We start from the raw sequence: 22,562 nt of genomic DNA, 5'->3' as shown, positions 1-22,562 counted from the left end.
CACAGCAGCCTAATGTGCGAGTAATGCACAGTGAGTCAACAGTTTGACCTCCTCATGTGCCAGCAGTCAATTGGCTGTCGTGACTCTGCACATACTGAGCTTATCAACTCAAAAGCTGCTGTGGTGCCTTTAAAGGACATCACCAGGACCAGGACATCACCAGCAGAGTGTCTGCTTTACATTCAAACGAGATTAAACAGGAGAATGTGTTGACATCCATTTATGGATGATTGTGGGACTGAGTGCAAGGCTTGTGTGTTTGCACAGAGCCTGCATACGCATGTTCCTGCGTTTCGCATAATGTTCTGCGGACGTGGCAACTGGCGTTTCACAGGTGTTTCCAAGGAAAAAGCCTCGTGCACACAGGAGGTGGTAGTCTGATATTTCTAATTGCAGAATCAAAACTTTATTATAACGAGAAGAAGTGAGGAGTTGGTGTCAGCAGCCACATATGTGCAGAAAATTAAAGAGCATCACCCACTCAAAGCGAAGGATAAAATTAAAGGGATTAAAATAACTTGACAGAACAGGCTACACTGAGAGACAAGTGTGGTGACGAAGCACCACAGCGACGAGGGCTTAGCACCAAACATGGAAACAATACAGCACTGAACACAGAGGATCTAAATGCTTATTTACAGCAATGCCATGAGACACATTTAGATGTGTTTTGCTCATAGACAGAGGAAGGAGTCAAGCAGATACCCTCAGGGTACTCAGGCACAAATACATAAACAAGTTCTGTATATTCAAATAGCAGAGCACAGACTGTAGACTAAGATTTAATTAAAGACTCTCTCTGAAGCTCAAAGACTCCAAGTCTCTAATTCTTTGCCAGTGAAGCAGCTCTAGAAACTCTTGTGATACTAGTAGTACTTGTTTTTTTTTTTGCCTTTTCTGCACTGGTACAGGAACACACCCAACTTTTATTTTATTTTTATTTACCAAATTCTGTTTCCCTTTCACACAGTGTGTGAAACGGCCAACACTGAGCCTATCTTTGCATCTCAGGGTCAGAATTCGGAGTATTCACAACTTCTAACGAGTAACTCTTCCGCAGAGTGCCCCTGTTAAAGATAAACTAGTGCGTCAGCTGACTTCCCAGAAACTGTTGCTTTTTTTAAAATCAAGGGGCGGGGCTGTTGCTACGGGGAAGTGCAGAGGCTCACAGCCAATGCTCTCACGGTGTTCAAAGGACGTTCCTCAAAGCTCAAGTTACTAAACTGCAGCAGGCCAGTTTATGCAGGAAGCGTCTGTATGAAGGAAACTTAAGCAAGAAACCGTGATGAAATGGGGTTTATCTAGTTCTGAAACTAATCTCAACTATTTTGCAAAGTTTTTCTCTAGCATTTCTCAAATGTGTGTCAAGGCAGACTTCCGTGTTAGAGCCACTGAAAGGTCCACATCCTCAATGAGGCTGCAGAGAGGTCTGCACAAAAACTCTCACAAGGTAAAACCGAGTGAAGCTGAGCACAAGTCTAGTCCTGAGTCCTGGGCTGGGCTTTTCTTAGATATTGACCTAAGCTGAACACATAGTTAGCATCTGACTGACACTAAATATGTGTGCAGACAGTAGTTTCAATACCACTCCTTCAACTATCCCAGAACAGGAATGTAGGAATGTACCTGCAGAGCAGTTTCTACTAGAGTTTACAGCAGCACTGCTCTGATGGTGCCGAGGCTCCACTTTTACATTTGACAAAAACCCTCTGTCTTAATAACTGTGTGGACATTGTTAACCTCGCATTTCATTTTCAGTTTGACATACATTATTTAGGCCTATGAGTGGAGAAAACTTCAAGCTGTGTACCAACCTATGGCAATTTAGATGCTGGTTTAAGTAAAAGCACACCAAAATCCGCTTCAAATAATACAAAGCCCTTCCACCAAGTTTTCGTGTCACTAGAATTTCACTGGTTTTACTTTGACACAGATAAGGTTTCTGTGTGCGCAGCTCGGTTTCACATCACATCCTCCTCCTACAGCTATTTGCGTATCTCGACATACCAGTCACACAGACGTTCTAAAACCAACACACTCCTTCATACAGACAGAATTTATGTTACACTAAACTAAAAACATTTTTCAGCATGAATGCTCTATAGAGAGGAGAAAATAATGCATGCACTCACATTTAAATACTGTACTGCACTAATAAACTGGTTACCAGCGTCATGGCTGTTCAAAGACTTGGTTCACTTTGCATATTCAGCCCCAAGACACTGCAGCGCAGTCTGTTTTCTGCACCCCCAATCCACTTGTGTTTGGTGAAAGCCGCTCTATGAAATTGCCTCATCCTCAATTCCCCATTGTGTAGCAGTCTGTTATTTACATTGAACTGTGCAGGGGTAACCAGGGTTGTGGCTAACATCATTAGCCGCAGGAGAGGACTAGTGGAGGTCTGCTGTGGATCATCACCATGGAGAGGCTCTACTCCATTTCCTCCTAAGACCTCGATGAGTGTTGTGTTTGTCCTGTAACCCGAGACAACGGAGGATCTGAACAAACAAGGGCGCAGTGACAAATCATCACCAAGGATTCCCCTCCACCAAGGATACTGTCTACACTGAGGTTTAAGGCTCAGTTGACGACATGAGCACAAATATCCTTGAATTTCTATTTCAATTGTACAAGCAGCAGAACAGGGTGGCGCCTTTATCTTCCAGTGCATTCTGGAAACCTTCCTGACTAGAACCATATGAAAGACCTTAGTGGATAAAAGAAAATGGCTGAAACTCAAAACCCTTTGAAACACACCCACAATATACACATTACAAACATTTAAGTACCCATTCAAACAGAGCACATTTGATTAAGTCAGTTTCTAGGTAACTAAAAAATGTTGCAACCCAGGAAGTAAACAATGTTGTGCAATTTTTTCGTGAACTGGTTTTTACCCCAGTTTCACAATCTCGGGTGATGCCGGTGCATTCCACTGTTGTGCACCAGAACTCTGCAGACATGAACAGGCCACCGCTGCAACTCGCACAACTGCAGATGCAGCTAAGTGCGATGGAGGCGTTGCCACAGTCTCATCAAATTTCTAGGAAACGCCAGCCACTGCTGTCTTGTAGAGTTGTGGTGTGAATAAGCATCAAAGGCTGACAAGTGTGGAGGTGTTAAACTTAAGTGTGAGGTAGAACCAGTATAAAGTGTAGATGTAACCTCTGTCTCCAGCTAGTGAAAAAAAAATCCCTAAACAGAAAGACAGCATCAAAAAGGTCAAACCATGTTAATTATATGTTCTCTTATTTATTTTGTGCAACCTATACAGATTTGTTAGCTTACAACTGGATCTGTACTATTAAACGTTGTCTGCTTTCTTCCTTTGTTTACTAATATTCTTCCCCCTACTGTCAGCTCTGGTGCTGGCCAGCACAATCTGTATCTTCCCAGCTCACAGTCCATGTTCATTTCTTCCAACAGACTCAAACTTTCCAGGCTCCTGTACAGCCATAAGTCCTGCATGTGGTTGCTCTTGTCTCCTAGCACAGATCCAATATTTTCATAACAAGGAAGCAGAACTACACTCATGCAAATTCAGCCCCTCCTCCCTTCACATGCTGCAGGCATCCATACAAACAATCCAGGGGTTATGAATGGGCTCTATGAAAATGGGTTTCATGACCGCATGACATGGAAAAACGCAGCTGTACTTTCCTGCTTTGGCCAGGCGCTTGCATTCAAACACCCTTAATGCCAGGGAATTTTTTTTTTTTTATAATCAGGAACACGTAAACATGATCAAAGAAAAAATCAAGCAAAAAAAAAAAAAAAAAAAAATCAGGTCAACTGACTTCCCATTACCATTTCAATTTGCATAGAAACATTTTACATTTATTAGAAAAATAGACCTCTTTGTAAATTAAATAAAACCTAATTGTTTGAAGGTTGACTGCTGAATGAAAAGTTCATTCCTTTCTTCCAGGTGTGCGTGGAATGAGCCCAAAGTAAAGATTAAGGTAACCACTGGTGTGACCATCTTATGACTGAAGCTTGAATTAAGCTTTCATTTCCATCTTCTCAAGTCCAAACCAAAGTTTGTTAAAAGAAGAAGCGTCCAGCATTTGAGAACAGGTCTCAAAACTGTCCAAATTCACCTGATCAACAGGGCCAGTGTTGCCCCGATGCCAGCAAATCCAGCAATGCCAAGGAGTGCGTTCCTCACGGTCGATTCTGGGTCTGATACTCGAAAGAACTCTACAAAGCCCTCCTGGGAAAAAAAAAGAATCAAGACATGTCAGATGGAATGCATACAGACAAAGGCACAGGATTTATTGCACAATAAGAGCAGTTTGGTTATGCAACTAGTACTTTTTTTTTTTTTTTTTGCAGCCCTGACTTACCCAGGAATTGTTTTTCACAAGCCACTCCCGCTGGTCAGACAGCAGGTATGCACAGATCTCCTGCCCAACCTGCTCCACACAGTTTTTCCTGCCTGTGTCCTTCAGGTGTTGACACACCACTGCCCCGAAGGCCACCAGGCTGGTGATACGACCCCAGTTCGTAGTGCCGTCTGCGAAGAGGTTCTTGGCTACTGCACAGACAAATGTCACATCTTCCCCTCTCTTATCCAATGACAATTTGTTGATCATACCTAAAAAGAAACGAAGGGCTGTGTCAGAAATCTATTTTGCCTTTAAATTTAAGGTGACACTTCAGAGTGGCTATCAACCCAATCAATCAATCAATCAATCAATCAACCAATCACTCAATCAATCAATCAACCAAACTCACCGCCCACTGAAATTAGTTATAAGTGGACACAAAATTAACTTTATTTCCTCGTATGTCTCTTCAGCGTATAATAGCTCCAAATGGACAAAACATCACTTCCACACATGAAGTTTGCTGTAAAGAACTGGTGGCGTTAAACAAGGCCTGTAGCTGAGGCAGTCTGAGGCTATGAGCCGCTGCCTTTGTATGAACTCCACCACGTACTGCTCGCTACCTACCATTGTATGCGAATCTGTGTTTATCCAAAACGTCTCCCACGACTCTCTTCATGGTTGATAGTGCTTTGTTTTCATTCCACCGTGGTCTCGAAAGTTCAGTATAGTCTCTCAGAAACTGTAAAATGAGTTCCCTGGTATCACTGTCCAACACTTCATCCCCTGCTGGGCAACTGGAGATGCTGATTTCACTGTCCGTCGGCGACTCCGGAGTGTACGGCAGAGAGCCGTGGTCGTTGTCGCTGTCCTCCTGACAGGTTTTTGTTGAATACCCGTTTGCCGAGTTGACTTCCAAGCTCTTGGGCCTTTTAGGTGGATCGCTTGAACCGACATTCCCGTTGTGAGAGACTATGGTTGAGCCCATGGGAATCTGCGGGGAAGATTCTACTGAGCCGTAGTGAATTGGTCCCTCCACGACTCCATTTTGAGGAAGGATAATACAGCTCATGACTCCGGTTGTAACCTTAAGGGCGGCCCGCTTCGGAATAATATTCATTTCAAATCGTTGAGCTCGAAACGTTCGCTTAATTGTTTCCTTACAAAAAAAAGAAAGGTAGAAAAGGATTGATGCTAGCTTGTATACTACAAAAAAGCTAGCCTTTTCCCTAACGGTTACTCATTCTCCATGACGGTTGCAGTGAAACGGAAGTGAAGCGGGCGACCTTGTCTTATGTACTATGGTTTTACGTCACATGTGACGTGCACGTCCGTACGTACGTGCAACCACCCTACAGAAGCAGCAGCAACAGCAATAATAGGTATTATTCTTAGCAGTAGTAGTAATATAATATAGTTTCTTACGTTAAGCTACTTTTTTAAAAAAAATCCCGTTAATACCGTCTAAACTAATAGATTTTTCCCTTTTACACTAGGACACATATATTTTAGTAAATAAAAAAAAAAATAAAAGTTGTGTTATGAAGTAAGGATGACGCAAATAAAAACCCTTCGTTCTGTTTACGTTTTGATAAATGACAAATACAAACTCTGATCTCACACCGACACTGACCCTTTCCTCGACTCTCAAAGAAAAAGAAGCCCTGGCTGTAGACTGCATGGACAGGCTGACGGCAGGGTGACATGTTAGGCACAGATACAGCCACTCGTGGCTTCTATGAAAAATACTGACACATTTGATGAAGTGCAGGACACGCTAGAAATGAATGACTGTGCTTCCCCCTGGTGGTGAGTAGGAGGCTGTGTTCCCTTTTACTACCTTCATTGTGCTTACCCGTAAGATTCAAGGTTTCACGATTCAACTTGAGACTTCTTTTCATTATAGCCCATATTCACAGCGGGGTTCAGCATGTAGTCACCAACAAACACATCAGTGGTACAAGTTACTGGAACAGAGACCTGACATCAGTGAAAGACAACAAGGACATGTTATTAATGTAAAAGTTTATTTCAAATACTGACAAAAATCCTTTCACCTACTCCCACACAACTGAAACATTCCAAGTACTCCTGTACTTTCTGAATTCTTAAAAGTATTCCTGTGTTCTCCAGTCATCTTCTTTTTCATGTAAACCCTTAAATTTTTTTTTTTTCTTGGAAGCAAGGGTGCCTCTGATTTCCCTGCAGTTATCTTGGGCCAGGATGAAAAATACTAATTAAGCAATAAGAGAACACAAGAAAAAAAAAAAAAAGAAAAGAAAGAAACACTTACTTGCAAAACAACAAGAAAACAGATTAAGGTAAAAGCAGCACAAAGTACTTCAGAGCACACAGCCTGTCATTTCTTTATACATTCTGGCACGTGTTTATCATAGCTGAACGAGAGACACCCTGTGTGTTGGGTTGGAAACATACCCTGCTATTTCCTCTCGTTGAACTGCTCCGTGCAAAGCCAAACATCAAGTAGCATTCAAGAACTCCTGTCCATTGTTGCTTCATAGAACATATTGTAGCTTATTCACCCATTTCTTTAAGCAACCTTTACTTGTTAAGCAGGAAACTGTATTTTTTTTTAAACATGATATGATACTAAATGGTCTGTTCTTGTCAGTCAAAGTGACATAAAGCGTGACAGACTTTTCTTTAAAAGATCGGGCCAATTCAACAACGCACGGTTAAAATTTACTGACAGAATTTGCATTGGACTTTACCACAGTCTGAATGAATTGAATGGACTTTGCCACAGGAGCTATATGGCTCTGCAACAGAGATACTTGGGTGGGAAAAGAGAGTCGGACTGGTAGAATCAAGAGGACAGGTGTTCTTTACAGGGTATCATCTCTTAGATTTGTCTTTGACTGAATCAGCAGCATTTACACATATTTTCATATGATACAGATTCACATAGCCTCTGCAATACACTAAGATAGAGCAGAAGTAGTGTTAAACTGAAAGGAGAGGAACCATTGAATCAGAAATAGCTCAGGCTATGAAAAAGTGAAAAGCAGGTGGGAAAAACACAAAATCCCTTCCTGTTGAAATCTATTTACAATGGCTGGAACAGAGAAAAGCAGTGCATTCATACAACGCCATAACAAGCACACACATACAGGTCAGTTCTCTTTCACCCACTGCAAATTTGACACATTTTAAAGTCTCAATGAAAAACAAATGAGGTTGAGAGTGTGATGGTGTATGAACCCTATCACCTAGCCTATGTGAAGCATGGAGTGTGCGTTAGTGAAAGTTCCCTGAAGCAGTAAAATACACGGAGGGTGATTCTCAGTGAGCGCCGGCATCCATTTTCCATCCTTCGATGTGCGGACGGCACGTATTCCAAGTCTGCAGATTTGGTTTATCGCTCCATTGACCTGTTTCAGAGGCTGAACCACGTTAACAGGTGGGACTCGAGCACAGAGCACTCGCTCACACACTTTGCCCCCACGCCATGTGTTATAAAATCTCTCTGCCTTGCCAAGTGTTAGAGTGAGCACATTCGGCAGGCACGCATGTCCCCACTTTAAGCCTGCGATGACGATGTTGGGAGCTGGGCTGACACCTGTGGTTATCAGGTTGCCTTGTGTTTTCCACCTCTGACACAGATCAGTCTGAGTAGTGTATCAGTTTGGGAAAAACATTGTTCTAAGGGGTGCTGGTAGTCCAGCTAACATGTTGGGGGAGTAAAGTAGTAGTAATCTTTTATACAATTCACAATGTGACTTGCCAGGACAGGATGTCGAGGGAACTATGTCTGACTGTGTTATATATTTGGAAAGTGTTAAAACATGGAGAAAACAATCTCTCACAGAAAATGAGAAATCAACATCCATATTTAGCTACAACAAGCCGCTAGATTTTGATCTTTTGATCGGTCCCAAACAATTTTTTACTGCACATGTGCCACAACTACGAAGGTATGACTGTGGTTACTTTTGTCTTTTCAATGTGACTTCTGCGACGGGATACAGCACGCGTGTCGAATACACGTGTTCACACGTGACGCGAAAATGCAAACGTTCAGTAGTGTTTGGATGTGTGTTTCAAAGACAACAGGAAAGTAAGATGTCGGGATGGTGGTCACATCACTGTTCGTATCTCCATGAGATCCAAGCACTGTGTGAGCCAGACCAGCTCGGGACGAGTCTGCCTTATCACATCACATTGTGAGCCAGAGGACTGGATGGTAACCGACACATCGGAAAGACAAGTGTATCCATGGTCTCCGAGCCGGATAGCTGCAGTGTGAAATTTGGCTCAGTTGGTAAAGCAGAGAATTTCCAAGCCAGAAATCCCAGGTTGTAATTCCAAGTGAGTCGTTTTAGCTCTACCATTTCTGTCAGGCATGCTAGCTGGTCCGGCCCTTAAAGCGCTGAGCTTACAACAAATTACGTGCTTGTTGGATTATTATTTACAGAAGCATATACTCTATGCAGGGTGCTTCAATCCCCCCACAAATCTTTTAGGCTCATAGTAAACACACGTCTTGATGCAACTCAACAGACACCAAACTAAGACTGAATTCAGAGATCGGCAGGGTTCCCAGCCTTTAAAAATTATACAAGGATATACTCAGCTGGCTCTTGCCCTGTGCCGCAAACAAGAGTGTGTGTACATGGATTGTCAGGACAGCAAAAAGGAAAGAAAGGAAGGAAGGAAGGAAGGAAGGAAGGAAGGAAGGAAAGGTGATTATGGACATTTCAGGGCTTCGTGTGTTTGTTTTGATACGTCCTATCATAAAGCAGATGCCCCACTCCTGTTAAAAAACATGTTAAATTTCTTTTTTGTTACATGTTACAATCATGCAGCATATTATTTAGAGAGAGAACAGGAACAAAGGGAGTCAAGAGTTAAAGCAACATCAGCAGAGAGAAAAAAAAAGTGGCATTTGAAATCCCTGTTTGGCTGAGCTGTAGCAGATGACCTCGGGTTTTGTTCGACGAAAGGTGACCGATGGACGAGGTGAAAGGAAGCTTCCATTCATTTCCCCCATTTCCCAGTATGGTGTCAGAGAATGCTAAAGAGCTCTTAATCTAGGCAGCTGCCCCACAAAGATTTGGTATGCAAGCAATTATTCACATACATCTTCCAACCCCTCCCGCCGAAGCCAGCCACCAGCACACAGAGGGAACATTAAGATCAAAGAACACGCTGCGATCATGGTTCCTAACTCCCTCACACACATTATTTTGGTGTCATTCAGGATGCAAAAAAGAACAAAACATACTATACAGAATACAAAGTGCATTAACTCACCCCATCCAACCCCTGCCCGATGACACACACCTACTGTGATGCATCTTGGAACACCGAAAACCAAGACATAAGGGAGGCGGCAGAGCAGAGCGCGCAGAGGGGGCAGAGCTGTGCGTGGTGGGAAGGCAGAGAAGGCTGCGACCTCGGGGGCCGCCTTAACCTCCATCCCTTCCACCCCGCCCCACCCACATACAAGCAAATGGAGTTTTAACTTATACAACTCTGCCCGATATGTTAAAGCCAGTGGTGCCTGGGGATGAAAAAGGAAGCAAGAGGAAGGGAGGAGGTGGACATATTGGGGACACAGGTGAGGAGGAAGGACCTTTGCCGGGAGCCCCAGGGGGGTGAGGGTGCTTCTGGGATGATGAAGGCTAGCCGGCTAGCTTGCTGGTCACCAAGGAGGACTTCCTCTGGGGCAGGTCCTGCGGCGTGGGAATGTGGTCGCCGGTCACTAGGTTCTTGTCGGGCCCCGCCACAGGAAGCTGCTTGTTCTTCATCTTGGCCTTGGCCATGTTGTAGTCGCCCGAGTCGAAGTACTTTTGCTGTATGAGAAGAGAGACAAGAGGTGCTCACAGCTTTAGAGGCACCCTGCTCAGTGTTTTCACTTCAGCAAAGACAGAAAGCTGGGGGTTTCTTCAAAACAATATTTGGGGGTTCTAATGAGATCCTCTCACAGTCAGTACGGACAGGAGGAATTATTACAGTGAGAGTATTGTATTAATTTGGGTTTTATTGTTGTTTTAACAACTTTTTAATGAAATGATTAAGTTGAGTGCTGCATTGTGCTGATTCGATCACCAAAAAACCCAAAAGGAAAAGTCCACTCTCTAACTGTACTCCATATCATCATTCTCTGGTGATTTTCATTCTCTGTCCATTCTTATGATGAAGTACTGCAATTTACTTTCTGGCTTTCCCCTCAGCTTGCCTTGGTTACTCCTACTCTTAGGCAGTGATTTCCCAGAATGACTTTCAACAGTCTCCAGAGGTGGAAGTTCTCTGTAGCATATACAGTACATGTAGGTGGACAGAGCAACAGTTTTTCCAGTCGAGGAAAAGTGAGAGAGTGATGCGCTTGTGTGCTCTGCCTTGCTGTTCAAATTACAAATAAAAACAATCAATCAAACAGGCTGTTGTATTTCACATGCTACGGATGTGGCTACATTGGCATTCTGGTCTACTGAGGTTGAGTCGGTAGCAAAATTATTTTTCTCTCTGCTTCAGTGGATTTAGCCCTATAGGACTGTTGAATCGACAACAAAATGGCAGCTCAAGATAGAAGCCCATGGTTGTGAGGAACTGTTTATCTGTCATGCTTTAGTTGACTGAAATGTTTTCTACAGTAAAACACCACTGCAGCCCAGCTAGAAACATCTCATTGTGATGTAAACATGAGGTCAGTTAAATGCACACTAAAGAAAAATACAAAACAATTCACAGAACACGGGAAAAGAAATGGAAGCTATGAGGCCTGTCGCTGTGTTTTATGTTTGTCAAGTTGATTTTTCAGTGAGAGTAATGCATTGGAGCTTGACTGACCGCAGTACAAATATCACCTGGCCCAGACGACTGAGCGGGGAGGGGTTTGGGGGGTTTGCTGACAGACATGTCCTGCTGTCAGGATCAAATCTGTGCCCAGTTTTTAAGAGACGCAACCCTGTCTCCCAACCATGTGGTGGACAAACCTACCCCTTTCTGTAGTCTCTTCATGAGGAAGTCTGAACCACCGGGCTTCTGGCCCAGGCCAGGGTACTTGGCCTTCAGTTTGGCCTCCTCTGCCTTCACCGGGTTTGCATTCTTCTCCTGGGAGTCCTGTGGAGACGAGACCAAACAGACGTAAACAGTCTTTGCAGAAAACAGGGACCTTTCAAAGTGTCTTGATATATCTTCAGAAAAGATTAAGCACAACTGGAACAGCTGGTTCTGTGACAGGCACTCATTTACAGTCACCCTACAATTACAAACATTCCTGCAGTAAAATACCATGGAGCCCAGGGCTGCTTCACACTTCAAAAACACTAAAACTTCTCTTAAAAACTATGCAGTGAAATGAGCTATGAAGCATGACAATGAGGGAACTGGAGCTACTTCATGATAGTATGAGTAACTGCGTGGATGCTGTTTTATTACAGTCTCTCATATGACCATTATGTCTGAGAGGATATAGTTCAAGAAGAGGACAGAGCTTGGTACAAAGAGATATTAAAAAAGGGGTCTAAAGGATTTTTAGAAGCTTACACTGATAATGAACATCTAAAACACAGTAAGTGAAGAATGACCCTTGTAAGGCTTTTTAAGCAAGCCTCATTGCAAAGCAATAAAGTGTTCCACATTAGGGAACTTCCCTGTCAGCAATCAGTGTTGCTAGTAATTTCTAAATTGCTGCTGTTATTTTCAGTTAACATGAACATAAACTATGTTTTCTGTCAGGGATGCAAACTCATCAGGGGTGAAAAAGGTGACAAAGATGGGGTTCAATTCAGCGTTTGTCCAGTGAGCTTGGCATTTGCCTCCTTCCTAACTGACATTATGAGGCTACTGTAACAAGTGTCCCGTTTAACTAGCTTGTAAGTAATGTAGGCCCATTGTCAATTAGTCTCATGTTCCAAAACAAACCCAACAGCAAATAGTTTAATTCTGTTCTGACAGTGTTAGTCTTGTTAATATTACGCTAGCTAGTATAACTAAAATAGAGCCACCAGGGGCTAATGCTAATGTTAAGAGGGTACTTTGGCTGAGGAGCTTAACTTTCAAAATGGCAACGTAAGTAACATTGAATAAGTGGGATCTACAATAACAAGTATGCTAACACTAGAGTCCATGGAAATAATGTTAACACCCAACTTTACATTCAAATTGTGATGGCTAGCGTACGTTAAATCAAAACAACTCTAACTTGTCAGGCTAAATAACAGTCGCATGTTTGATATATCGGGGGGGGGGGGTTAATGTGAATTCATTGGTTATGTGTTTTTAGAAGCGCTGGGAATTAAAGAAACAATAACAAAACAATAACTTGACAACACGTTCTAGTTTTTATGATACCCAGAGGGGGTTGCAGAAGCCTGAGGTGGCAAACTGTGTTGACAATACAAGTATTTGAGTTGTTGCCACTGACTAACACTAGCCAAACTGGTCAGATGCCTGTCATTCAAGTCCTTGTCAGGTAAATATTCAGACCAGTAACTGGGGCCACCAGGGCACACCTTACTTGTGTACACAGTGTAAATCAAGTGTTTTGACTGCATGTTGAAACTAACTCAAGAAATAGTAGGGATAAAGTTGATGTAGGACTATAGCACACAAACTCCAAAGGCCATTTATACACTCCCTGCACGTACACCTGGAGAAAGCAGTGTACAGCATAGACCTACTTCCACTATGCAGACAAGATAGGGCACTCAGCCTGCAAAGCTTGCTGGGGCAGGGATAAAATGTGACTCAGGACACAGAAGCCGATGAACAGATTCCCTCAGGAGGAGGGGGGACATGTGGCACCGAGTGTGCTGATTCACTTGGGTCCATGAGGAGAAATTTATGAGCTACTATATTCGGCCCCAGTGCAGGAAAGCTGCAAATTCAACACCACAATCTTTGTGCAATCTCTACAATAGTTTTAAACTATTGTTATGTGCAGAACTGTTAACATTTCTTTACGGAGCTTGAAAGTTTTACCTAACTTTCTTCCACACTATTTGACAGTATAGATATGCAGTATCGGCTTGTTTCAGTGTCTCAGTGAAGACTTTTGAAAGAGCAATCAGCTGTACTGCTAAATCAAACAGAAAAGTTTAGACATCTAAAGAATCATTTTATACACACATCTTCATGACACATTTTGTATCTTTACAAACTCTGAACTATTGACGAAAACTAAAAATAACGTTAATCGCCATTAAGCAGAGGCATGATCTTGAGTAGAAGAAAAGAGTTTGAGGTGCGCCCTTAAGTGTCCCTTATTTTACTCCAAAACTGTTATTTAAGTTTGGCGGTAACTGTGTTAAAAATGTAGTGTCTGTAAAAGCACTTCACATACTTAACACTGACTGCAACATTATGACTAGACTAGTATGTGTACACATCCAAGGTTATGCATATAAACCAACAGGTTTGTCAACAGAAGCCTGAATTTATAACACCAAACCTGATGTGCAGCCAGCGAGGTGCTTATGAGAACTGGGCATTACAGTACATCAGCTTTGATCATCACGTTTAAATGCTGAGGCAGTGGGACACTGCAGTGGCTGTAGCTGTCAGGATAAGATCTTTAGGAATCTCACGACGTGCATTTCCCCAACCCCCACCACCACCCCCCCCACCGGGACAGACCAATGAGGCCCGAGCTGCTGTGGACTCGCCAGCCAATGACACAAGGCAAGAGACTAAACAAAGTGACACACTGACAAGGTGCTCAGTATATTGTGACAGCGACAAAAAAAAAAAACATTTTCCAGCATAGTGCACGGCTAATCATGCCTCTACATGTCTTCCAGGAGTCCTCCCTAGCCTTGGTGCAGCGCTGAGCATACTGCAAACACTTCACTTGTGCTAGCTGATGTTAGCCACTTCTTGCTAGCATGCTCGGTGGTTAGCCAACAACATCAAGACAGCAGTCAGGAACCCACCTGTTTTTCGTCCTCGTAGTCCAACTGAGTGTCGGAGTCCAAGTTTTCTGACGACATTGTGTGCGTGTGATGGACAAGCAAGTGTCCCGTTTGTCAGACAGCTGGAGCAGATGAATATACGAGGTGCCGTTTTATGTACCTGTGGTGAATCTAATCCTCCTTTTCTGAACACGACTGCTCCCCAACAAAAATGGCGTAACAAGATGTGACATCACCACTGGAGAGGGGGGAGGGGGTGGTCCTACTTGTGGTTGACATGTACAGTAACCAATAGAAGAGCAGTGATGAACTACGCATAGCCAATGAGGTGCCGTCAATGGCTCCACTTATTGTGATTGACAACCCGTTGTCCAATCATTTTGCAAAACGGAGACTGGGGGCGATGCGGGGGCAGCACTGCATCAACACAAATCACCTGAACAACACAAAAGATATAAAATCAGTGCAACATTTAATGAACACTGTGTTATATTAATGAATGAACACGCCGAGTCTGGTTTAACTAAAGGATCGGTAGCCGTCGTAGCCGTTAGTTTTTGCGTTTGTACAGCAAATAGGACAAGTTAACTGCTCTGTGATTGGCTACTTGTTGGTGACCCTGTTGCTAGCCCGTCAATCAAACAATTAGCGGGAACGGTTGGTTTACGTTAACACCTAGCATGACTAGCTGTTTGTACTATATTGTTGTTTTGGTAAAATATACTTTTATTGTTGCATTGTAAATACAAGCTCATTATCAACACGGTAGGCAAGAGACAATACAAAGAGACAGGTGGCAGCTTAAAAGTAAATTAACTGGGTAATTACTAATTAGCAAGTGGCAGTTTACAGTAGTGCAGTAGTAGTTACGCACAGTAGCCAATGCAAAGGTGCTAAACTGGCTAAGGCAATGTTGTAGTCCACTTTAGTCCTCTTCACTACGTTTGTGTGTGTTCTTTGCAGCTCGTTATTTGTGATTTCTCCTCAAAGCCATGGCCTGTGTACAACAAGTGAGAACTTCGCAGGTAAAATTAATCTAACCTGACGGGTTAAAAGTTACGTGGCTAAGTGACGGGGCTAAAGTTAATGTGTTTTCAGTGTTTTGTAATGCTGCAAACACAAGTTAACTAGTTGGTTAGCTTCAGGTCAAGTTTTCTCCCTACTTACATAGTTATTGTAACTAGAATGAGAACAGTTTCTTGTATACTACTATTTTGAGGTACTTGTACGTTTTCCATTTTATGCTACCTTTTACTTCTATAGCAATTTGAGAGCTTGAATTAGTTCCTCTGCAGACTCAGATTTTAGATAGAAAATATAGATCCTTATATATTAATCATTAGCTCCAGTTGAGCCCAGGTGTGATTCTAGCATGTTTTACAGGTAATTCTCTGTAATTATTATGCAACCTTTGGGGTAAGATGTGTTTATTAATACCACTACTGATTTTTTTTTTTTTTTGCAAAATACTAATTTCAGAAAGACCTTTTAATTCTACAACAACTTAATTTTATAAAAGGACGATCTACACAAATATTTAGGTCCATGGACATCACAACCATATGATGATGATGATTTTATTTATTTTACATCATGCATAAAAACTGGCAGATTTTCACAGAAATTAATGTTTTATATGAAACATAATGAAAAATGTTGTAGCCTCACTCCTTCAAATGCAGTTGTTGGCTGTCTAGGTTTCTAGTGTTTGTGTTAATAATGATGAGTAAGCTGCACTCAATTTGTGATTAAATGTTTTAACTCGTGCAGGATACTCAGCTCTTGCCTAATCAGGTTCTCTCGGAGCAGCAGTCCCTGGTCGTTATAAAGAAGCTTCTGGCCATTGCAGTGTCTGGCATCACATATCTACGGGGCCTTTTCCCGGAAAAAGCCTACGGGAGCAAATATGTTGAAGGCTAGATTACCCATGGAAAATGATTTGTCTGTGTATCATTTATTAGTTGGAAATATTTACAAAGACGTTTCTTACCTCCCTGTTTGTTTCCCTACAGATCAGAAAGTGATGATCCTTAGAGAGGAGCGCAGCTGTCCTGGTGCCAGTCAGATTGTTCAGTGGTAAATAACAATAACTGAACACCTTCTGGCCAAAGCTGTTGATCAGGCTCACTGAAGAAATAATATTAATGTGCTCTACCTTTTTTGGAAATTATTCCAGTTGTATTTCAATCTAATAATGTGAATGTAATGATCATGTCATAAGTTGATAGAACAACAAGTTGATAGAACCAAGAAAATACAAATGTCATTGTTAAATTAGTGTTTACCATCATTTAATAATTTGTAGAAAAGAAATTAATTAATTTGTCTTTTGTTTTCTTTTTTTGTGTCATTTGAATTCTTTTATGCTTTAAATGAATAGTTATGTGTTTCCAGCTGCAGTCTACTGTATCATATTACACACACACACACATATACCAAAAGGCCAGAACACTTGACTTTGTATGTGATGATGATTCAGGGCTTAGAGACCCAAGTAACCATCGTATGTAAATGTTGGAGGATAAGGTCCCTTAATAGGATGTGTTTTTTTTTTCTTAATCTTTCAGGATGCAGGGCTGCTTTGAGGCCATCCAGAAGAAATATGTAAGTCATATTCAACCTTTTCCACCAACCAGAAGATTTGTAATATACACCTGGTTGAGTCAATGTCAGTTACACATAATAACATAACCAGCAAAGTAAATCTTGAGTCACATTTTTTCTTGTAGTAACAAATGTGGTTGAAATTCTTGTTATTTCGTTCCCCACCAGCTCCGGACAGTCATTATGTCTGTGAGTATTTCGCTAATCTTTGACGTCTTATGTTTGGCCTTTTTTGAATGTTTAACTGAGATAAACACACTGAGCAGTCTGCTTAGGAAAGTCGCAGTAGCAAAGAGATAAGCATGCAGGCGAATACTTTGAACAGTAACTGTAACTGTAAATCAGTACTTACAGCATGTAGTATTTTCTATAAGGCCTGAAAGGAATCAAGAAATAATAATGGTGCTGATGTTTTTATTTTCTGTTTGGCCCTTTTAAAGATCTACACTGACCCAGAGAACCCCCAGGTAAGGTGCAGGCTATCTTCCTGCCATTGTTGATATTCAGTACAGTTAAGCTATTGTTCAGATAATTAGCTGTTTATATGAGTATCTTATGTACAGCACCTGTCTTGTCTTTCAGAAAGTGACAGAGTTTTACCAGTTTAGGATCCAGTACACTGCCAAAGGAGCGCAGATGGATTTAGAAAGGTGGGATTTTTTTAAAAAGATAACAAGATGCTCAATAAACCTCAAATTAGTTCAGGAAACAAACAAAAGGAACATGCATGTATGAGTCATCTACAAGTTGGCTTTACACTCATATATTAGCAGATAACTGGACTTTCTGTCTAAACATGGCTCAGTGAATCCATGAATTAACCCTTTGAACATCCTGAATTCCTTAAATTCACAAACGCATTGTTTCAAAGGAAAATCCAATATACTGTTTATTACTGCATCATGATTTAAAAAATCCATTCACACAGATGTGAACATGACATGGTTGATGTAGTATGTTTGGAATGTTAAACTTGAAAAAATGAATGAATGTATACCGTTTGCCATAATGTAGACTTGAAAAGAGTTTCAGTGTGACTGCACTTTATAACCCAACATCTGTAGATGTTTTCCACAGAACGTATTGGGAACCAAAACATATTTTAGCGGTTAACATAACGTCGCCTGACGCAAATCAACTGAAAGGATGGTTTGTGTTGGTTTCTCACCCTGCTCCCTTTCTGTATCAGCAGCAACAGCAGCAAGGTGTCGACGATGTCATGCGGCAGCACTAAGAAGGCCAGCATCCTGCTGGTGAGGAAGCTCTACACGCTGATGCAGAACCTTGGTCCTCTGCCAGACAACGTCTACCTCAACATGAAACTGGCCTACTATGACGATGGTAGCACACATAAACACAACATACATGCATTTCTGTCACATTTAGCTGCATCTAAATATTCAGCGTCTGGTCAAAGTTCAGACTGTCAGGCCAGGTAGGGAGTTGCACAATACAGAAATACACATACACAAAATGTAAAGACATTTATATTTGCACAATATTCAAATCAATACTGATTTGCAACTGGCCAATTTTGAAAATGTGAGGAAAGGAGACATTTACAGGTTAAATTGGAAACAAGTAGTTTTTCATTTTCTTTTTTCTTTTATTTTACAATGTTTTGTTTATAATTTTAGTCACATTATTAGATTCTATGCATGTTTTACCTAATAATTTTGAGACTGTTCTTGTTGCTTGTTTATTACAAAGATAAATAAATGCTTCTGATCTCAGAGAAGCCGCAGTTATCTGCCTCTGTCTGTCCTACTGGTTTTCAAATGTTCTGGCTGCAGAAACAAGTCATTCTGCATGTACCAAGTGTTTTTATCGTGTAGTTGCCATTTGCTTTTGATCCTGGTAAAAGAAAAAACAGTCTCGTGATTTGTTTGATTGTTTTCTAGCTACCCCTCGGGACTACCAGCCGCCGTTCTTCAAGGAGGCTGACGGTGACACCATTGAGTTTGAGAGGGAGCCAATCAAACTGACCATGGGCGAGGTGGCCACCCCTTTCCACACTTTGAAGATGGACATGGCTACAGAAAGACAGAGGCTGGAGCAGGTGAAGGAAAATGAAGCATGAGACAGAGGGACAGAAAAAGACATTATAAAAGTCTGTAAATGTGCTCTAATACCTATGTTAGAGCTTTTTAACTCCTACTAATTCTACAAATTCATGTCTTTTAAGTTGTAATAATAATATTCACTGTCTTTAATGAACAGCTTTTTTCACCATTCTCTCCTAATCATAAAGGTTCACTGAAGTCAGCAATTCTGAGAGCTGATTTTTAATGGACAGCTATGCATTTTGCTAAATGTCTGCAGGTGGAGGAGAGTGTTGTTTTGACGGAGAAGTGGATTCTGAAGATGGAGGAGGAGGGCGTCCTTTCACAGGTCAGCACACAAACAACTGAGACATAAATCTTGTTTACATTCAGAAGAGCAGTCATGATTTTTGACTTTCTTTATAGTATAGTCCTATAAATCAATTTATAATCAAATTCATCTCCACTTTTTATCCCAGATTATTTCTGCGTGTAGGACATAAACATTTTTAAGATCGGGATGATATTTTTAGTAACGTGTAATTTTAAATGTTTTTCTTATCATAGTTTTCAGACTCCTCACTGACTTGTTTCTCAGATTTATTAGATGTCACAAGTGTGAATGTGCGCAGTTTGAGGTCAACACATGGATTCTGAAACTTTCACATGTTGCAAATGAGACTACAGGTCAGGCGTGTGAGCCTGTTTCGTCATATGGTGTTTGTTGTTGTGGTCAGTGTGTGGACATTGTTCGATCATGGTGTTCAGATAAAATGTTTTAATCTTTAGAGCCATGTGATTGAAGATGTGGAGAGGCCTGACAGTGAGAACACACACTTGGATAACACTGGTAAACCCCCCCGCCCCCACCTCACTTCACTTCACCTGAGTACTTCATCATTTTTCTCCAGTTCAGTTTATTATGAGACCGCCCAAAACAAGCCTTGTAACAGAATCTGAACTATATGAAAATCATGCAGTGTCTGTAATTTTTCTGTTTTTTAAAGAAATCCTAAAGAGCCGTCATGAGAATATTGAGAGTCGTGAGGAAGTTACAGAGGTAGGTGTGATTTTAACGACACCAACCCCAACACATTGTGAGCGTGTGATCATTTCAAGCTGCAGAGCTACACATGAAAATTGACCAATGCTATTAGCTCATGTCATTGTTGTTCAAGTGGGAATCAACAAAAAAAATCTAATCAGCAGGAAATAAACACGCCATATGGTAGAAATGGAAGGTAGAAAGAAAAAAGGAAAAGGAATAATGCCTTTGTTAAAGAGTGGAAGACTTTTTACTGCCATTTTACATCTGGGCATACTGGAAATTAATTCATGGCTTTCATGAGCAGAGAATATTGTGAAGAAAGTGTTAAACCCGGTATTGATTGCATTTAAGGTTCCTTTTTTTTTTTGGTAATAATCTTTTAATAGCATATTAATAACAGCAGTCAGAACATGCAGAATGACTGTTGAGTCTGTGCAAACATAAAACAATGGGCCACTTCAAGCGGATGCAGGGTCTGTGACATTATGGACCATCTGTCCCCTCTCAGATGGACACTCTGGTGAAGAAGACCTCTGACATGGATGTGGGCCTGAAGAGGACCAGGAGTGGACGGATCATCAAGTCCACTGTGGTCAGTCAGCCACTTAAAGCTTAACAGCCACCACTTCTCTCCATACACTGCTGGATGGCCTGAAACTCTCACACTGAAAAAGCTTGATTCCATGCGCTGATGGTGTTTTGTGATATGTGTGTGTGTGTGTGTGAGCAGGAGTCAAACCTGATGGTGAACAACAAGCCAACAGCCATGAAGGAGAAAATGGTGAGAAACTCATTATTACAGCTTTTATAAATTATTATCTGATCCTGATTTAATATAAATAATTGAATATAAATGTGAAGCTATAAATGAAATTTAATGTGCAGCATTTGTATGTATGTCGAAGGAGTGGAAAATGTATAATAAGATCCAAAACTCAGTTTGGAAAAAAAAAAAAAGACCAATTTTTGATTTAGGGCGATAAAGCAGCTTTACTTTTACATAAAAACACGTCTGCAGCAGATATAGGATGTGTCTTGAATTGGAAAATGCGTAGGAACCGTGTTTGTTTCACAGATGAGTCAGCACCGACCACTTTGGTTTCACAGAGTCAGAAGACATGTAAAATACTGTGGCAGGTTTTCTGTCAACTGTGTGTTTCTTCTGTTTTCAGGTTTCTCAATTTGCCATCCCCAACAGTCAGGAAACCCCATCCACCTCCGCGCCTGTGAAGAAACGCAAATTCAGCGAGCCCAAAGAACGCTATTGACCTCACACCTCACTGCTAACACAGCAGCACTGCCGTGTTGATCTACATCGGTATTTTTTAAAGTTCAGTTCTGATTACATGTAGTTGTTATGTTGTTATGTAGTTGTGTGTGTGTGTGTGTGTTTTTAAAGGAAATTCCACCTCTTTTTGAAAACATTTTAGCATCACTGTGAGGTCCTGACGTAACAATCAGTGTCCAGTTTATTTGAATGAAATACAGATCTAAAATGTTGAATGTTGTTCATACAATTTAATGTAATTCATCTATGATGTTGGAATTCTAGTTTACAAAACAGTGTTTATTTTGCCATTTAATGGTTGGGTTTGTTTTTCTACCATTCTGTTACTTGTGCACAAAGCAGGACTGCAAACTTGAATAAAAATACAAAAATGCGCCTGTGTCATCTGTGTTTTCAGTGAGGTGTCAGACCGATTTATGACACAGCGAACAGTGTTGGTAAGCAGTGAGGTCAAATTTACCAGTCGCCATCTTACAATGATCGAACTGATGACAGAGACAAATGTTTTATGGTCAGGGAAAAATGTTTTGGAATACATTTCACATGTGAATGTTTGTGTGTTCAGGTCTTGCTGCGTTCTCCTGAACACATCGAAACAGTGGTGAAGCTATAAACAGAGGAGTGTGCAGAGACTACAGTCATATCATGAGGACACTGTGGTGAGTGCCAGGATTTTATGAGTCATATTTTTATTGGCTGTGGGCAGGCACCGATAAGGAACCTCGTATAGGTGGTATAGGTATTGTGCAAGTAGACAACAACATAGTTTTTTACAAGTACACATATTAATTATCACAACTCTGCTGAATCTATTTTTACATTTTGATATTAAGGTAAAGAGTTTTTACTTGCAGTAATTTTACAGTTACATGTGTGTGTTTGTGATTTGTTGTACAGTACAACATGGCCCGGATTGAATTGATTGATCAGTGCAGAAATGCACAGCCGTAACACTCAGCAACTGCTTCCATCAGCATTGAGACGCTGTTCGACACCTGCGATGTGCAGTCGTCTGGTACAGTTTAAAGATTTAACAGTCTCAGCTTCCCGCTCTTCCTGTCCCAGAGATCAAACCTCCAAAAAAAAAAAAAAAAATCCACTTCACCTGCCTCTTGAAAAACAAACCTCTGTCTTTGAATAGACCCCGAAATGCCACCATTTGCATGCGAGGTGCCTTAAATGAAGCTGTTAAGTGAAAGTGGATTATATCTGTACACAGTGACCTTTGGGCCCAGATAAGGGCCCATCAGCAGCCTCCCGCCCAGCAAGCTGTGTGTTTTTAATCTCCTATTGTTTTTCCCAGAGAGAGGGACATTTGCTGATAGACTGCCTTAACCCACTGCAGATCAATACTGCAGGAAGCCTTTGTGATGC

The 22,562-nt window shown here is 41.4% G+C and overlaps 3 protein-coding genes across 3 annotated transcripts; 1 reads left to right on the top strand and 2 right to left on the bottom strand.

Annotated features, from left to right (window-relative positions):
* Positions 1–3,236: 3,236 nt before the first annotated feature.
* On the bottom strand, positions 3,237–5,603 carry mcl1b (MCL1 apoptosis regulator, BCL2 family member b). Its single transcript, XM_041043756.1, has 3 exons — positions 4,956–5,603; positions 4,347–4,597; positions 3,237–4,213 (listed from the first exon to the last, which is right to left on the bottom strand). The coding sequence occupies exons 1-3, from the start codon at positions 5,446–5,448 to the stop codon at positions 4,097–4,099; spliced, it is 861 nt and encodes a 286-aa protein (XP_040899690.1). The 5' UTR covers positions 5,449–5,603; the 3' UTR covers positions 3,237–4,096.
* Positions 5,604–6,338: 735 nt separating this feature from the next.
* On the bottom strand, positions 6,339–14,407 carry ensab (endosulfine alpha b). The gene is made up of 3 exons (XM_041043758.1): positions 14,228–14,407; positions 11,292–11,414; positions 6,339–10,144 (listed from the first exon to the last, which is right to left on the bottom strand). The coding sequence occupies exons 1-3, from the start codon at positions 14,282–14,284 to the stop codon at positions 9,974–9,976; spliced, it is 351 nt and encodes a 116-aa protein (XP_040899692.1). The 5' UTR covers positions 14,285–14,407; the 3' UTR covers positions 6,339–9,973.
* hormad1 (HORMA domain containing 1) lies at positions 13,934–21,562 on the top strand. The gene is given in 18 exon segments (XM_041043755.1): positions 13,934–13,976; positions 14,761–14,821; positions 14,823–14,863; positions 15,170–15,231; positions 15,977–16,121; positions 16,219–16,282; positions 16,774–16,810; positions 16,979–16,999; positions 17,251–17,277; positions 17,393–17,460; positions 18,000–18,151; positions 18,712–18,869; positions 19,133–19,201; positions 19,642–19,702; positions 19,860–19,912; positions 20,409–20,492; positions 20,631–20,681; positions 21,073–21,562. Coding segments are annotated over 18 exon segments (1,293 nt in total). The 3' UTR covers positions 21,169–21,562.
* Positions 21,563–22,562: the final 1,000 nt, after the last annotated feature.

The sequence above is a fragment of the Toxotes jaculatrix genome, chromosome 8 (genome assembly GCF_017976425.1).
Source record: "Toxotes jaculatrix isolate fToxJac2 chromosome 8, fToxJac2.pri, whole genome shotgun sequence".
Lineage (NCBI taxonomy): Eukaryota > Metazoa > Chordata > Actinopteri > Toxotidae > Toxotes > Toxotes jaculatrix.
Note: the sequence above shows the minus strand (reverse complement) of the source record. Positions and strands in the feature narration are given on the sequence as shown.

What these genes read in the sequence shown, in the direction of transcription:
- mcl1b (XM_041043756.1), bottom strand. Translation starts at nt 5,448, where the DNA reads ATGAATATTATTCCGAAGCGGGCCGCCCTTAAGGTTACAACCGGAGTC. An exon ending in ACACAGATTCGCATACAATG is followed by an intron (nt 4,598 to 4,955) that starts GTAGGTAGCGAG and finishes GTTTCTTTTTAG; the next exon opens with GTATGATCAACAAATTGTCA. An exon ending in TTGTGAAAAACAATTCCTGG is followed by an intron (nt 4,214 to 4,346) that starts GTAAGTCAGGGC and finishes TTTTTTTCCCAG; the next exon opens with GAGGGCTTTGTAGAGTTCTT.
- ensab (XM_041043758.1), bottom strand. Translation starts at nt 14,284, where the DNA reads ATGTCGTCAGAAAACTTGGACTCCGACACTCAGTTGGACTACGAGGAC. An exon ending in ACTACGAGGACGAAAAACAG is followed by an intron (nt 11,415 to 14,227) that starts GTGGGTTCCTGA and finishes TCGTCTCCACAG; the next exon opens with GACTCCCAGGAGAAGAATGC. An exon ending in TGAAGAGACTACAGAAAGGG is followed by an intron (nt 10,145 to 11,291) that starts GTAGGTTTGTCC and finishes CTTCTCATACAG; the next exon opens with CAAAAGTACTTCGACTCGGG.